The sequence below is a fragment of the Arachis duranensis genome, chromosome 1 (assembly GCF_000817695.3).
Source record: "Arachis duranensis cultivar V14167 chromosome 1, aradu.V14167.gnm2.J7QH, whole genome shotgun sequence".
Taxonomy (NCBI): Eukaryota; Viridiplantae; Streptophyta; class Magnoliopsida; order Fabales; family Fabaceae; genus Arachis; species Arachis duranensis.
The window spans coordinates 89130853-89148575 of record NC_029772.3 but is presented as its reverse complement, the minus strand read 5'-3'; the positions used below and the strand labels follow the sequence as shown (position 1 = coordinate 89148575).

At 34.0% G+C, this 17723-nt stretch overlaps 1 protein-coding gene across 1 annotated transcript; it reads left to right on the top strand.

Annotated features, from left to right (window-relative positions):
- The first annotated feature begins 10083 nt into the window (after positions 1-10083).
- LOC107496704 (cytokinin dehydrogenase 3) lies at positions 10084-13123 on the top strand. The gene is made up of 4 exons (XM_052251406.1): positions 10084-10707; positions 11975-12135; positions 12359-12615; positions 12835-13123. Exons 1-4 carry the CDS (start codon positions 10143-10145, stop codon positions 13121-13123), a joined length of 1272 nt encoding a protein of 423 aa, XP_052107366.1. The 5' UTR covers positions 10084-10142.
- Positions 13124-17723: the final 4600 nt, after the last annotated feature.

The window sequence follows — 17723 nt, the reverse complement described above, 5'->3', positions numbered from 1 at the left end:
TTTAACGCCAGATTGACAGCGTCCTGGGCGTTCAGAAAAACGCCCAGTGACAAAGGACTTCCTGGCGTTCAACGCCAGAAAGAAGCAACAGCTGGGCGTTGAACACCCAGGAGAAGCATCAATTGGACGTTAAACGCCCAAAACATGCAGCAGTTTGGCGTTTAACGCCAGGATGGTGGGGAGGAGGTAAAATTCGTTTTCCTTTACAAATTTTCTAATTTTTTATGTTTCGAATCATGATTTCTTGCATAAACATGTTTCAAAATGTCATCCTTCAAATCAAAATAGTTTTCTTAAAACCCTAATTTCTAAAATCCCTTTTTCAAAAATATAAAATGTATCTTAATTCATAAACACAAATCTTTTTCCAATCCAAATCTTTTTCAAATCTTTTTTCAACTCATCATATCTTTTGGATTTCGAAATTGCCTCTCCCTCTATTCCTCTCCTATCCTTTCTTTTGCTTGAGGACAAGCAAACCTCTAAGTTTGGTATGATTTGCCATGATCACTGAGCTAAAACTCATCAAGATCATGGCACCTAAGGGAACAAGAAGAGCAAAGGCATGAGTTAAGGGAGCTGAAGCGCCAGAAATTAATTCTTGAAGGACCAAGCACCCCACAGATCAGAGGAACATCCACTTCCCAAAACACAGGTTGTTGAGTTCTAATTTTAACTTTAACTCTATGATAGTATTATTATAGAAATTTACCTTAGAAGATATTTAGTAGTAGTAGCAGTAATTAGCATATCTATTCTAGTTTTATTTCCAATTAAGTTATAATTTATTTTTCTCATCATCATCAGACATGAATAAAGTAGTAGATTTTTAGAATAAAGAAGTAATTTATATTTTTCGAGTTCTTAATAATAAAAAATTATAATTAATTACATGTGGTGGCAATACTTTTTGTTCCCTGAATGAATGCTTGAACAGTGCATATTTTATCCTGAATTTGAAGAATGTTGGCTCCTGAAAGAATGAGGAACACGAAAAATATTATTGATGATCTGAAAAAATCATGAAATTGATTCTTGAAGCAAGAAAAAGCAGTGAAAAAAAATTTACAAGAAATCATTGGATCAAGAAAAGGAAAAAAGCCAACAGCCCTTAAAACCAAAAGGCAAGGGTGAAAAGGATCCAAGGCTTTGAGCATCAGTGGATAGGAGGGCCCAAGGAAGTAAATCCAGGCCTAAGCGGCTAAATCAAGCTGTCCCTAACCATGTGCTTGGGGCATGCAGGTCCAAGTAAAAAGCTTGAGACTAAGTAGTTAAAGTCGTGATCCAAAGCAAAAAGAGTGTGCTTAAGAGCTCTGGACACCTCTAACTGGGGACTTTAGCAAAGCTGAGTCACAATCTGAAAAGGTTCACCCAGTCATGTGTATGTGGCATTTATGTATCCAGTGGTAATACTGGAAAACAAAATGCTTAGGGCCACGGCCAAGACTCAATAAGTAGTTGTGTTCAAGAATCAACATACTAAACTAGGAGAGTCAATAATACTATCTGAATTCTGAGTTCCTATGGATGCCAATCATTCTGAATTTCAAAGGATAAAGGGAGATGCCAAAACTGTTCAGAAACAAAAAGCTACAAGCCCCGCTCATCTAATAAGAATCTGAGCTCCACTTAAAAACTCTAAAATATTATTACTTCTTAATTTCTTTTAATCCTATTTTATTTATCTAGTTGCTTGAGGACAAGCAACAGTTTAAGTTTGGTGTTGTGATGAGCGGATATTTTATACGCTTTTTGGGGGTAATTTCATGTAGATTTTAGTATGTTTTAATTAGTTTTTAGTAGAATATTATTAGTTTTTAGGAAAAAATCATATTTCTGGACTTTACTATGAGTTTGTGCGTTTTTCTGTGATTTCAGGTAATTTCTGGCTGAAATTGAGGGAGCTGAGCAAAAATCTGAGTTAGGCTGAAAAAGGACTGCTGATGCTATTGGATCCTGACCTCCCTGCACTCGGAATGAATTTTTTGGAGCTACAGGAGTCCAATTGGCGCGCTCTCAACAGCGTTGGAAAGTAGACATCCAGGGCTTTCCAGCAATATATAATAGTCCATACTTTGAGCGAAGATAGACGACGTAACTTGGCGTTGAACGCCAAGTACATGTTGCTGTCTGGAGTTAAACGCCAGAAACACGTCATGATCCGGAGTTGAACGCCCAAAACACGTTATAACTTGGAGTTCAACTCCAAGAAAAGCCTCAGCTCGTGGATAGCTTTAGTCTCAGCCCCAGCACACACCAAGTGGGCCCCAGAATTGGATTTCTGCACCAATTATCTTAGTTTACTCATATTCTGTAAACCTAGGTTACTAGTTTACTATTTAAACAACTTTTAGAGACTTATCTTGTACCTCATGACATTTTAGATCTGAAAATTGTACCTTTCGGCAGCATGAGTCTCTAAACTCCATTGTTGGGGGTGAGGAGCTCTGCAGCGTCTCAATGAATTAATACAATTACTTTTGGTTTCCATTCAAACACGCGTGTTCCTATCTAAGATGTTCATTCGCGCTTAAACATGAAGAAGGTGATGATCCGTGACACTCATCACGAGAATTGATGGCGGCCACTCTTGAGGATCCGGAAAGTCTAAACCTTGTCTGTGGTATTCCGAGTAGGATTCAAGGATTGAATGGCTGTGACGAGCTTCAAACTCGTGATTGCTGGGCGTGATGACAAACGCAAAAGGATCAATGGATCCTATTCCAACATGATCGAGAACCAACAGCTGATTAGTCGTGCTGTGACAGAGCATCTAGACCATTTTCACTGAGAGGATGGGAAGTAGCCATTGACAACGGTGACACCCTACATAGAGCTTTCCATGGAAGGAACCTTGCGTGTGGGAAAAGGATTTCAAGGAAAAGTTGAAATTCAGAGGACAAAGCATCTCCAAAACTCTAACATATTCTCCATTATTAAAGTAACCATTATTTATTTTATGCTCCTTTTTACTTTATACGAGGCTAAAAAATCCTATTGGTATCCTGACTAAGATTAATAAAATAAACATAGCTTGCTTTAATCCAACAATCTCCGTGGGATTCGACCCTTACTCACGTAAGGTATTACTTGGATGACCCAGTGCACTTGCTGGTTAGTTGTGCGGATTGCAAAAAGTGTGATTGCAATTTCGTGCACCAGTACACTTTTATATTAAAGAGAGCGCTTTTTAAGAATAGCCTATTTGTTAAGTTTTGGGTGCGCTTCAAAAGTGTTGCCTAATGTATCTAAGTCAAATGCCCAATAACACTTAGTAAATTTTTTGAATTTTCACCAAATGATACATGCGGACAAACACTTAGCCAAATCAGAAAACGTAACCCTTAGCCACTGAAAACATAACACTCGATCATCACTACATTTAGCTTTTCCCTTCTTCGCGCCACTCATCACCCCCAAATCAGAGAAAGGGATCGCCATCACCAGTCACCACTCACGGCGTCACCACTCACCATCTCCACCAGTCAATCACATTCGTCACTCACAACTCACCACACCGTCACTCACGCACTCTCATCCTCCCTCAACTCACACACACAAAAGAGAAGAAATCAAAAAAGATGAGCACAGGAAGAAGAAGAGAAGAAGAGAGGAAAGGGGAAGGAAGGAAAGAAACGACGACGCCGCCTAGGGCTCCACCGCTGTTGAGCGCCAAGGAAAGAGAGCTCGAGGAAGAGAGAAAACGCGATCGAGTAGAGAAGAAGGGGGTGCTCGGTCGCCGCTGAAACTCCACCGCCATTGCTAGGGCTTGTTGCCTTCGCTGTTCTGCCACCGTCGGGCTGCTGTTCCGCCGCCAAGGAGCTTGAAGGGAGTACCCCGTGTCACCAGGTAACCATTCTTTGTTCTGTATCATCTCTTTCTCACTCATTCTCTAACTCGCTCTCACTTTTCAGTTCGAAGGTGTGTATAATTTTGATAGTGATGATGAACGGGAATGGCTAAATGAGATAAAGATGGTATGTATTAATTTTCAATTGGTTATGCTGTGAATTTTTGGGAGGTTTTGGGGTCTAATTTAGGTTTTCTAATCTTCTAATTAGTTGTTGTTGTTCTTATATTGTTCCATATTTTTACTATCATAATTTTGGCATCAAGCAAAGGATAAATTAAATGGACTTTTTATCTTATTTTCACAAGTAATAAAGGGGTCTACTCTGCTCTCTAATTGATCTCACTGTAGTTAATTGGTGTCATTTCAGGCCACAAGCAGAACTAGATCGCTAATTTGGAAGCTTCACAAATTAGGGAGAGAGCAGTTGACAGGATTAATAATGTTATTGAAATGTATGAATCAATTGTTTGTACCTTATATTTCTTCAGGGTTTTATTGTTTGTTCATTTCTCTTAGTATATAGCTTCAATCTATTGTGCTTTATTGATTATAATCCTTTTTCCTTTTTAATTTGTGCAGTTCTCATTTCTTCCTGATACAACGATTTGATGCTCAGAATATTTTCCAAACACCCAGATTTGTTCCCTGAAGAGGTGAGTATCATTCACGGGAAGAAATCAGACTTTTAAAGAAAGTATTGATGTTTCAGAGGAAGTGGTATTCTCTTTCTTCTTCACCACTGAACCAAAATTCTTATTTCTTAATTAATTGATGGATTCCTTATTGCGTGTGATGATGGTATTTGGGATAGTGCTAATTTTGCTACCTCCTTCTTCAAATGTCAATGCAGTTTGAGCATTTTGATGATTTCACTATAGCTTCTTCATGGGAAATGTTTGTTTATTTTTTGAGCCCTCTTCGTTCAAATTTGCATGAAATCTCAATTACAACAACACTTTATAGCATTACTGTAAGAGAAATGATTCTTTGTGTTGAAATGATGCTACTCTAATGTCATGATAACGTTATTCTTTTATATTACTTAATAAATTTATTTTGTAGGTTCATTTCTAAAATTGAGGTAATTTGTCATCTCTGGATGGCTGATAGTCCTAACAATTTATTTGTATGCTTGTTTAATTTCAAGTTTCGGGATTTGAATTAGATTATCTCGTGGTAAATACAATTTGTTTAGTTACTGCTAGTATGAATATTGAATCTTTAATAGCAGTTCTAAGATATTATCAGTTTAGTATACCAAGCGTGCTTTCCTATTCTTTACATTTCTATTAGTGGAATTTTGCTGTTTTCTTTTATTCTAGGAGAAAGGTGCAATTCCCTTGGAGAATTTCAAAAACTCATACAAGATCAAATCTAAACTGCAGTATGATGTGAAAAGTTATTGCATATATGGAGTACTATTTTGAAACCAAAACTGGTGCTAATTTTGACTATTTATTTTTGTTTGCAAATGTTTAGTTGGTTTCGAGGACTTGTTTTTGTTTATTTGTTTTGCCTTCTGGGTGATGCAGGCAAATCTTTTGACTGAAATTTTACTTTTTATGATCTACAGTTATGTTTTGGTGTAAAAAAACTTTTGGTATGGTTTAACACTGTATCTAATTTTTCATTGAAAGATTAATGTCTTGTATATCACTAGCTCATTGCTCCTCAAAGTGCAAGTGGTGTGGTTCTTGATGCACCAGAGGCTAGCAGGCTATTGAGTGCTGTTGCGATTGTTATCTCAAATAGTTTGAGAGACTATAGTGGGTTTCTTTCCTCTCTAATTGCTCAAGATCTCTTCACTTGTCCATCTTAAATGAAGTGATCTGACTTTTTAACTTGCTTCTAACTTTATACTCATGTCAAATGGGAAGCAGCCCGGTATTTCTTTCTACACTCCATGTGATGGAATCTATCTTTCTAGCTAGAACGAGTTCTTATGGATTTTGTGCTGGAATTGTAGTTTTTTTGTTCTTGGTATTATATTTTTTTGTTTTCTCTTTTCAAATAAGATATTGTGCAAAGCTTATTTTTGGTTTTATAATGTAACTGTTTAGGATGCTGGTTTCAATCGTAATCATTCCAGTGAAGTTTCTTCTCCAGTTGATGAGTACCTTCCAGGTTATATGGACTATGATGAGTTTGGAAAACTCCAATTTAATATCTGTGATGAACAAACATTATTAAAATATTTAATTACAAAATTATTAATCTTAATTAATCATATGATAATTTTGTGATGCAGGTTTATAATTGGGCCGAAAAACAAAAGTTGTTGCAACTAAGCCCATATTTGTTTTTGATAAAAGCTTCCTATGTTTGATCCAAACTTACCAGGAAAGCAAATGCTTTAAATGGGCCAGCAATTGTGATAACAAGCCCAATTAAAGGTCTTGGTATAATACCAAAAATGCTTGGTCCGAATTTAAAAGGAAATGGGGCACAATATTGTCTTATTCATTTTAACTAAAACCCATTTCTTTAGTTACGTTACAAGCTTCCAACGGATACAAGCATTATACCATGTGATGGATTCCAAATTTCATTAAATTACCATTTATTGCATGGGAAACATGAGAGAGAAATTTGCAGCTGAATTGATTGATTGTCATAAGTGCTGCACGCTACCTTATGCAAGGGAAGTAAAAGCAAACTAATTATTAATTTGTTTAATCACTTTGAATTGCTTTTACTCCAAATACTCTCTTCTCTCTCATCTCTTTCTTCTTCTTTCTTCGGTCATTAACCAGGAAGCCATGGAAGCTACTTGGAGCTACCGAAAGGAAAGGAAAGCAAGCCTAAAGACCATCGAGTTGATGGCACGAAAAAGAAAAAGAAAAGTATGCTGTGGCTGAGATTATCACCTAATCTGGTAAGATTTGGTGAGGTAATCTCGGATCCTTCATACTCAAAAAAGGATGAAGATTCGGCCAGCAAGGAAGATCTTTGGAGGCATGGCTTGTCTTTGATTCTGCTCAACCACCACAGGAAGTAGCTAGAGTGGCGAAGTGATGGTTGAGGCAGAGATTGGAGCAGATGAAGTCATCATCATCATGAAGCATCAAGGGCCAGAAATCCATCTTGGAGAGGAAGCCAAGGATGGAGTTCTCGGATTGATGAAGAGTGATGACCAAGGAAGGACTAGAGGTATTTGCATGTTGGTTTTTGCATGAGTTACCTCTTCTCTCTTTGTGGCCGAACCGGTTTGTTGTGAAGGAAAAGAAGCTGAGCTCGGGTTTGTGTTTCAACTGTGAAGGCTTCACTTATCTATAAAAGGGGTGAACAGTCATGGTTTGAAGCAAGGAGTAAGATTTGAGAGTGCAAGGCACAGAAGTCTCAGAGCTACCTAAGCTAGCAGTTCTTCTTCTCCTTCAATGTTTTCTGTTTAGTATTTTTCTGTTTAATTTTGTCATGTCTTGAGTCTCATGGAAAAAGGCAAACAGTGAGGTTTGTAAGAAAAAGCCATAGAGCGGAAAAAAGCAGAGAGTGCAAAATTAAAAGAAAAAGCCATAGATGTCTTAGAGTTCCTTTGTACATCTGTGTTGTGTTTCATGATTCTGTGGGAATCCCCTTGTAAGTTGGGTTAGCACTTTACAACTTGTAATCTGGATGATTATAGTGAAATTTCATCATTGTTGTGATGGAGACTGGATGTAGGCTGCACTGCACTTAGCAGCTGAACCAGGATATATCTGGGTGTAATCTTCTACCTCTCTTCCTACTTCAATTCTGTTTACTGTTCAGATGAAAAATAAAAAATGTCTCGTGTCAAGTGACGAGACAAAATGAAAATGTCTCGTGGCTAGGGACGAGCTAAAAACAGAAAAGTTTCCTTTAAGTCCAGCAAGTGTTAGCAAGCGAAAAAGGGGCTAAGATTCAACCCCCCCTTCTCTTAGCCACTGAAACCATCAGACTATCAAGTAGGAATGAGACCACAGATCCTTGTTGAGTGAAAATGGGCCCTCGGGCTTCAGGTGCAGTGTTTTACTGAGCTATTTAGTAGTATTTACACAACTGGATTTAATGATATGCAGTTTCTATTTTGCTTGTTTTATTCAATTGATGCCATCAATAAATAATGAATTAATGATGATTTCTTGCTGTTAGAGGAAATAATAGTTTTATTAATGTCTGTGATTGTCTAACTGGTTCCAGATCTGTGGTTTATTTAGGGAATTAGAATTGTTGATTAAATGTGTTCCTTATACAATTCATTGCTTGTTGGCTTGAAGGGTTATCGGTCACAAATCCAGAAGGGTTGAAAGAATCAGATTGTGAACTTTCTTTGTCTTTTTCATGGAGGAGCTGCTACTGCTACTGCTACCTCTCACTCTCACTGTTCTTCTTCTTGTGTTGTGTCCTTCTCTTTCTGTAACTGTAATAGTACTTATTGGAGGAAACATAACAAGAATGAGAAGAAGGCATAGCAAGGTTGAGGGTGGGAGAGAACACTAAAGAAAACACCATTGCTATTTTGGTATTATGAACTTATGATCAGTACCAATATTTTTCTCTTATTCTCTCACCAATGTATGGCAGTTGAGTTGTGTGTGAAACTCTTATTCTCTCGTCGATTTAGATTTCTTTCAGCAAAAGAATAAACATATCTAGTATGCTTTTTAATTCTAGTTTATTTTCATATTATGCTAGGGGGATGATGCTGATCTTATTAAGCAGATAGTCAAATATGTTTTGCAGATAAAGAATTGCCTGTAGCGAATCCAAGGCTTAAGGAGAGGAATCTTGTGAATTTTATTGAGAATTATTATATGAAAATTGATACATGTATAGTTAACTAATGACTTTTATTAGATGTATAAATATTCACAATTAACTTCATTCTAGTACTTTTGGATTATTATTATAAATATATTTTGGTTAGAGATAATTTTTACCATTTAAAGAAATTATTTAGTAAAATATTATGTTGTATTAATAATTATTAAAATATCATATATATACAGAAAATAAAAAAAATAATAAGAGACCTAAGGCTACACTTATATACAGTAGCTATGGTATACAAAAAAAATGAGGGACCTAAGGCTATACTTATAAACGGTAGCCATGGTATACACTGTGGCTACGCTTTACAAGTGATGCAGTAGCATTAAAAAGCGTAGCCTATTCTGGTAAAAATGGAAGCTGAAAAGCGTAGCTTTTGTTCCTGGACAACATCACTTGAAAAGCGCACCCTATTCCCAGACGCCAAAAGCGTAGCCCTTGGTGCAGAAAAGCGTAGCCTTTGAGAATAGGCAACAGCCGAATAGGAATCACTCCAAAAAGCGTAGCCGTAGCCTAAAGCATCATTTTTTTTACTTTTGTCTACACTTTTCAAGTATACCTGAATGGGTGTTTTTCTTGTAGTGATAAGCACTTAGTGTGTTGAGAGTTTAAAAAGTTACATAGCCAAGTCAAGTTTATGTTGAAATCTGATTTAATTTGTCCTTGATAAGATTAGGTTAAATTCTTGAGAGTTGATGTATGTAATACATGAAATGATAGTAAAAACTTTATCAATGTTGTAGTGAAGACTGAATATAAATTGCATTACACAAGACAAGACAACTAAATCAGAATATATGGTTGTGTCATTTTTTTTTCCTGTTCTATTTTTCATGATTTATGAGACAAAATAAAATTGTCTCCTACATAACTCATCTTATAGACAGAACAGAAGCTAAGTTTTATTTTTTTGTTTGAAGTATAATTAATCAAATTTAAAAGAAAATCATAGATTTAATCTCCTTCTTTAGACTATCAAAAATCTTCAAAAAAATATGAAAAAAAATAGATAAAAAGTAGAATAGTTGTCTTTCATTCTATTATAATATATCTCTTTTATTTATTATATTCTTATCTTTTAATCAATACCATCATAATAATTCATCTTTTCTTACAAATATAAGAATTGATTTAACTTTCTTTAGTATAAGGTATATATAGAACACGATGGATAACAATATGTCAATATTACCCTTGTATTAGTCAAGTTCGATGTCATCAATACTTCTGCTCGCTCATGATAGAGTGTGCAAATTAAAAAATAGAACAAGTTATATTCACACTTAGCCATTGAGTCATCAATACTTCTGCTCGCTCATGATAGAGTGTGTAAATTAAAAAATAAAATGAGTTATATTCACAGTTAGCCATTGAAAGACGTTCTTACACTTATATATACCCGAAGCGTATAATAAAGTGATCAAATATCACACGTACAATGGCAAGGTTTTCGATACTTGAAAATGTTTCATTGATTCTGCTGATAAATCTAGTTATAATTATGCTCACAAATGCAATAATAACCACACATCATCCATGTTCAGCATTTCATGCATCCACGGAGATTTCAAATAACCTAGTTTGTGACAATGTTACCCTTACACTCGCCTCAACCGATTTCGGCCTTACGATTCACGAGAAGCCTCTGGCGGTTCTTGAACCAACGTCAATAACTGAAATATCAGAACTAATAAAAGTGTCAAATTCCCTTTCTACCCCTATCACAATAGCAGCACGAGGGCAAGCACATTCGGTTCACGGTCAAGCGATGGCGCGTGAGGGGATAGTGGTGAACATGACGCATCTAAACGGTTACAGGCACGGGAAGGGGGTTGTTATATTTCGCGATGAGAAGGATCCGTGGAATTCTTATGCTGACGTGGGCGGTGAACAGGTGTGGAGTGACGTGTTAAATGCAGCACTTGAATATGGACTCACACCGCTGTCTTGGACTGATAATTTGTTCACTTCTGTTGGCGGAACCCTCGTCAATGCCGGAGTCGGTGGTCAAACATTCAAGTTTGGTCCTCAGATTGCCAATGTTTATGAACTAGATGTTATTACAGGTATTTCTAACCGTAAAAATTTACGCGTGCTTGCCTTTATCTGAAGTTAATTTAAAGATGAAAATTCTGATGAAGTTGGTATTCGATATTAAATAAAAATTTAGTTAAATCAGTTAAATTATTTAACGGTTCTCAGATATTTACTTTATGTAAAGTTAACTGTATATAAATTTCTACCTAATTTAAATATTAATAAAAAATATAAATAAATAATTTCTTATAAAAAAGTTTAAATAATTATTAATTAGTTGAGTAATTAGCCACTAGCATCACATATAGGGTGTACCAAAAGTAATGAAGTATTTGATTATTTATGAGATATGATACTTCTACTATTTTTTATATATTTTTTATGATTTAAACATAATTTTTATTAATTAATTTTAATATTAATAATAAAAGTATATATAAAGATAGTGTATATAATATTTTTTTTAAGAAAAATATAATGTTAAATTTATACTAAACATCAATATCCAAATTAACTATTATGTATTTATGTAATTTATTTTATATATTTTTTAATTAAATAGTTAAGTACCAAAATAATCAAGCCTATTTTTTACAGTAATATAACAGAATTTTTAAAAAATATACTAAATCCACATTTCTATATATGTGATAATTGATTAGTGACTAAAATTTTACATATGTTTAGTATGATTTTTCTTAATTTCCTGATTCCATGTGGTATATGTGGGCATTATTATTCATGTTGTTTGAACTTTGAGTTCCTACTCTCATACTACGTCGTTGACATTTCCTATAGATGTATCTTTGCTTAGATAAAATGCAATAAATGATGTTGGTTCATGGCTTTATATATAGGTAAAGGAGTTCTTGTGACTTGTTCTGCAAAAAGGAAGTCGAAGTTATTTTATGGTGTTCTTGGAGGTTTAGGTCAATTTGGAATAATAACAAGAGCAAGAAAATATCAGAAAATAATACTTTTTATCAATATTAGTTATACTTAGTTAATATCTGATTTTTATACTATGATTAATATTTACTTAATTGCTTGCCAAAATTTTAGAAAAACCATATTACTTTGATTAATAGTACTATAATATATAATTTTAACCAACAAATTAAAAGTATTTACTATAACATACACATACCCTTAATTAAAGGCAAAAGAATTATGCGCTTGTTGACTGATTGCAGGTAAAGTCGCTTCGTTTGCTTTACAGTGATTTCTCTGCATATTCTAAAGACCAAGAATACTTAATTTCATTGAATGGAAGAAATGATAATGCATTCGATGCAGTAGAAGGTTTTCTTATGATAAACCAGTGGCCGAATATCATTTCCTTTTTTCCAACACAAGATCTGCCTCGCATAAATTCCTTATTAGCCCAACATAACATCCTCTATGTCTTGGAGCTTGCCAAATATTACAACAACAGTACTCAAGACCAAATTGATCTGGTACTTTACTATTAATCATGTGCTATTTATTATTTAGCTCTATGAATTACGAATGTTTTATTAAATTGTTGTATCTATATACGTGTTAAATACATTTTGAATATAATATTATTTATCGATATTTGCACGACACATGTGTCTGTTGTATGTTTTATTATTGAGAATCACTCGTTACTATTTAATATACTAATAAATATACTATACCTTTTTGTTTCTTAAATAGGATGTTGAACGTTTGGTGACGGGATTAAAGTATGTTCCTACATTTAAATATGAAAAAGATGTGTTGTACCAGAATTTTCTACATAGTTCTGAGAATCCAGGACAAGGACTTCCTGAAGGACCTCAATCTTGGTTGGATATTTTTGTTCCAGGATCTAGAATCTCAGATATAAATGAAGGGGTTTTCAAGAACATTATCTTTAAACAAAACCTTACTGCCAACGGAATCATACTAGCCTTCCCCATGAACCGAACAAAGTAAGTTCCATCGTAATAGTTAAAAATTTAATTTTGATATACTAACAGTATTTTATATTATTGTGCAATTATATCTGTTTTTTTACATGATATAACATTACGTAATTGGATATACATATAAAATTATTTTATACTAATAGTACAACAAAATTAAATTTAATAGTTAATTGATTGAATTAATTAACAAAGATATATTGGTTAACATATAATAATTCACAGGTGGAATGATAAAATGTCAGTGGCTATACCTGATGAACAAGTCTTTTATCTTGTGAGTGTTCTGCAAGAAGTTACATATGATACATTGAAGACATTTGATGAGCAAAAGAATCAAATATTAGAATTCTGTAAAGATTCAGGCATTGGAATCAAGCAATATCTTCCACGAAACAAAACTCACGAAGAATGGATTCAACATTTTGGTTCCAAGTGGCAAAATTTCAAAGACACAAAAAATAAATTTGATCCTAAAAGAATATTGGCTCCGGGACAAGGGATTTTTAACTGAACAAGATATGTATGTTTCATGTTTCATAACATAACATCTTTTACAAAATTAATAAACAGTATACTTTTGTGACATGTTGTTGTTTATTTCTGTTCTTCTAATAAAATTAGAGTGGCCTAAGTAAAATAGGTGTTTTAAATATTCTCATTATTATATAAGAATTGAATTAAATAATTTCCATATTATTATACAGTACCGCTGCAGCAGAAGTATTTATAATGTTGTTTACATCACAAATCATTACAGTACTCACTCATATAACAGACATTCACAAATAAGAGAGGATGTTATAACTGCTTCTAACCTATTCTAACTAATAGCTGTTAGCCTCGCTTTCATTTTCAGAAACACAGTCGCCAGAAAAAGAGGTGTTTACGATTCAAGTTAATTCGGGTTTAAGAAAATGAGACCTGAACCGATTAGATTTTAATCGGATTTGATTAGTTCAGATTAAAAGTTGTTTGTAAGTAAATTCAAACGATTAAATTCGATCCAATTCGTTCAATATTCAAAGATACTCGATTAAAAATAAATTTTAAAAAAATATAGAAAAATAAAAAAATTATGTAATGATATGTAATTGAAAAAAATAATAATACATTATCAAAGTTATTTTTAAATAAACGGTCAGAATCGAAATCGTCCCTCATGTAATTTTTTTATTTAAAATCGTCTTAAACGTTTTATTTCATATTAAAATCGTCTTTTTAATTTTTTGTAGACAATAATACCCTCCACCACCACTAGCACTTTTACCACCACCATCAGCATCTTTACCACCACCAAATACACAAAATCAAATTCAAGAATACCAAATCAGATTAAACAACATCAAATTTAATAACAAAATCAACAGATAACAACAATGAAATTAGAAAATAACAAATCAAAATTAGAATTAGAAGCAAAGACAAAAGCAAAAGCAAAAAAAGCAGAAGAAGACACAGAAGTCGAAAAAGTAGAAGCAGAAGCTCAAGCAGAAAAAAGAGAGGGGGAAGAAGGGGGACGATGAGCTAGTGACCAAGGGGGAGGAATTGCCGCCGTCACTCGCGTCGCCGCCAAAGAGAGAGAGAGAGAGAGAGAAAGAGAGGGACTTTTCTTTTATTTTTTTTAATTTTATAATTTTTTATTAAAATTGGAGTAATTTAATAATAAAAGACAATTCTAAATCAAAAATTACATCAGGAACGATTTCGATTTAACCTATAATTTAACGTTAGAGAATAAAATAATACTTATCCCTTAAATAAATATCATAATTTAAATTAAATAGGATAAAGTTGTGTATATATTATTATATATATTTATTTATTTAATATAAACCTAAATGGATTGGTTCAGTTTCACAATACCAAAATCCATACTTGAACCAATTAACGTCAAGCTTAATCGAATTTGACCTAATTGCATCATATTACCTATCGAATAATATAGAATTCATTTAATCGAGTCGTGTCAATTTTTGTTGGATAATTAAATAATTATTTGTACCTGTAAATATAGTCTAGCTAGAGAGAGAAATTAATATAGAAAGGTGATTTTGTGGGAATAAAAATTCAGTTATACAAATATTAGAAAGGAGCTAAAATCTTAACCGAATATAAAATATAGAGTAAAGGACAAATTCGTTCCTGACCTTTTTTTCGCAGACATTTTTGCCCCCGAGGATTGGAAAATACTTTAATGTCCCTGACTCCCCGGAAAAATGGACATATCTACTCCTCTGTTAGAGTCGCTCCATTTGGCATGACGAAAAACGGTGACGTGGCTCCCATGGCGCTGACCTGGCCATTACGGACTGTCACGTGGGATGGACTTTTAAAAAGAGGACGTATTAGTCCCATGAACCAAAACGTTGCCATTTCTCCCCCACCCCCAATCTATGAGATCCTTGAGCCCTAATCCATCAAATCCCATCCTACGCAAGGTTTAGGTCGAGAAAAATGATGCTATTGATTGTGACGGATGTTGCAGCTCATGGCATTGATATTTTGTTGCTTGATAATGTTATCAACTGGGACTTCCCTCCAAAGCCTAAGATATTCGTTCATCGTGTTGGGAGGGCTGCAAGGGCTGGCCATACTGGCACTGCTTATTCCTTCGTGACATCGGAGGATATGGCTTACCTATTGGATCTTCATTTGTTTCTGTCGAAGCCAATAAAAGCTGCTCCCACCGAAGAGGTCTTGCAGAATATGACTAGAGTAATGTCGAAAATTGAACAGACAATGGAAAATGGAGAAACTGTTTATGGCTGATTCCCTCAAACAGTCCTTGACCTTGTTTCAGATAGAGTTAGGAAAATTATTGATACTAATGCAGAATTAGAGTCATTGCAGAGAACATGTAACAATACATTCCATTTATATATGAAGACAAAACCTTTACCATCCAAGGAGTCTATTTGAAGAGTAAAGGATTTGCCACGTGAGGGTCTGCATCCGATGTTCAAGAATGTATTGGAAACTGAAGAGTTAATGGTCCTTGCATTTTCAGAGCATTTGAAAAAGTTTAGATGAGTATAAGATTATATACAAATTGTCTAATGGCTTGATCATTTTATCGTAAGTTAACTAGATAGTGTAATTTTCAGGCCAAAGCAGACTATCTTGGAAGATGAAGAGGAAGCAGCTAAATCAAAGCATGTACAGGTAGTTTGTGTTTCCATTAACTTAATTTTTGGTGTGTTGTTTCATGGTTGTTAGTGTCATCTCACACATATTGATGATATCTATGTTAATAATCATTCATGTTCCATGATATATCATGTATGAGTTTACAATGCCTGCCCCTAGCAAGCCACTAGGAATAATATCTTTGTGATTTTCTAGCTTTCATCATTAGCTAGTTGTCTTACCATATTACCTTGACATCGTAAACGACGCATAATTATAATTGCAGGGTCCTTCTGATCAATGAGTTGATGTGATGAAAAGGAAGAGAGCCATTCATGAGAATATTATAAATTTGGTTCATGAACAAATGACATCGTAAATGACGCATACTTTGTTGAAGGATTAGGGCTTAAGGATTTCATAGATTGGAGATGGGGGAGAAACTGCAACATTTTGGTTCTTGAGGACTAATGCGTCCTCTTTTCAAAAGCCCATCCCACGTGGCAGCCCGTAACGGCCAGGTCAGCGCCACGGGAGCCACGTCACTGTTTTCCGTCATGCCAAATGGAGTGACTCTAACGGAGAGGTAGATATGTCCACTTTTCGGGGGGGGTCAGGGACATTAAAGTATTTTCCAATTCTCAGAGACAAAAATGTCCGCAAAAAAAAAGTCAAGAATGGATTTGTTCTTTACTCTAAAATATAAATATAAGATAAATATATATTTTTTTGTGATTATAAGCTTGATTTGATATAGTTTTGACTTTTAGAATGTTTAATTCAATTTATAAGAATATATTATTTTAAGAGTTTATTTAATCTCTCCATGATTTAATTTAATTTCAATTCATACTGTTAGTCGAAATAATTATTTTTTAAAGTCTTAGTTGATTCGAAACGCTAGTGAAGGGTCAAGAAGAAATCAGAGGTCGAGAAAACGCACGTGCAGGCATTAATTAGAAATTATTTTACATGGACTCGATCTAAATACCTTGTTAAATCGAACAAGCACTCGAATGAAGAATTGAACAGTTGTTCGAATAGAGAATCGAGCGGTTATGTAAGTAAAGAAGTTGAAGGCTTTCTTTGAGTGAGGAATTTATGGGTAACGTTTGTGGGCAAAAGAGTGGGAACAGTTACCTAAGAATTCGCATACAAGGCAACAGATATGGGTTATAAATATTAGTAAGTTTTAGGAAATAAAGGTTGAAACTTTTCTTCAGAAATACACTCAAACACACTCACATCTCCAGTGAGTTTGATTTCTGTAGGGTTCCTTCCATCGTCTTTAATTTTTCATTTACAATTTCTGTAAACTTTACTTTTTCTTGTCAGATTTATCTTCAAAGCATCATATAATTATATTGTTAGATTTACATTCAAAGTTTTCTTTATTTATCTGTCCAATTTATGTTTCTGTATCTTTAAGCTTTCTGTCAAGATAAAGCCCTTTGATCAAATCGAAGGCATTTTAATCATTTTTTTTTATAATTCAGCACAAGTTATTTCGATTTCAATCAGTCTACTTTTCGAATCTTTTTTTTTACACTTCTTTTTTCTTTTTGGCACTTTTCGAACTTATTTTCTATTTTAATACTCGTCTTATTCGAAAATCTTTGATGCACTTATAGAACTGGTATTTACAAAAAAAAAGTAAGTTTTGCTTTCAAAATATTACAATCGAATCACTATCGATTTTTAGACAAAATACACTTAGAATTTTAAAGAGAAAACTGAATATCTACCATATAAACAGATGATTTGTTGACTTTGAGGTATTGCATTGATCTCATATAACATTGTACCCGAATTTAAATAAAGAATTAACTTTTGTGGCCAATAATTAATTAATAAAATTTAAATTTTATTTTTTTGACCAATTAAAATGATAAAGGAAAAAGAGACAGGGAGAGAAAAGAGTAAAGAAAAATGTGTTTTTTATGAAGAAGGAAGAATAATAAAGTGCAACTAATAATAACCAACTA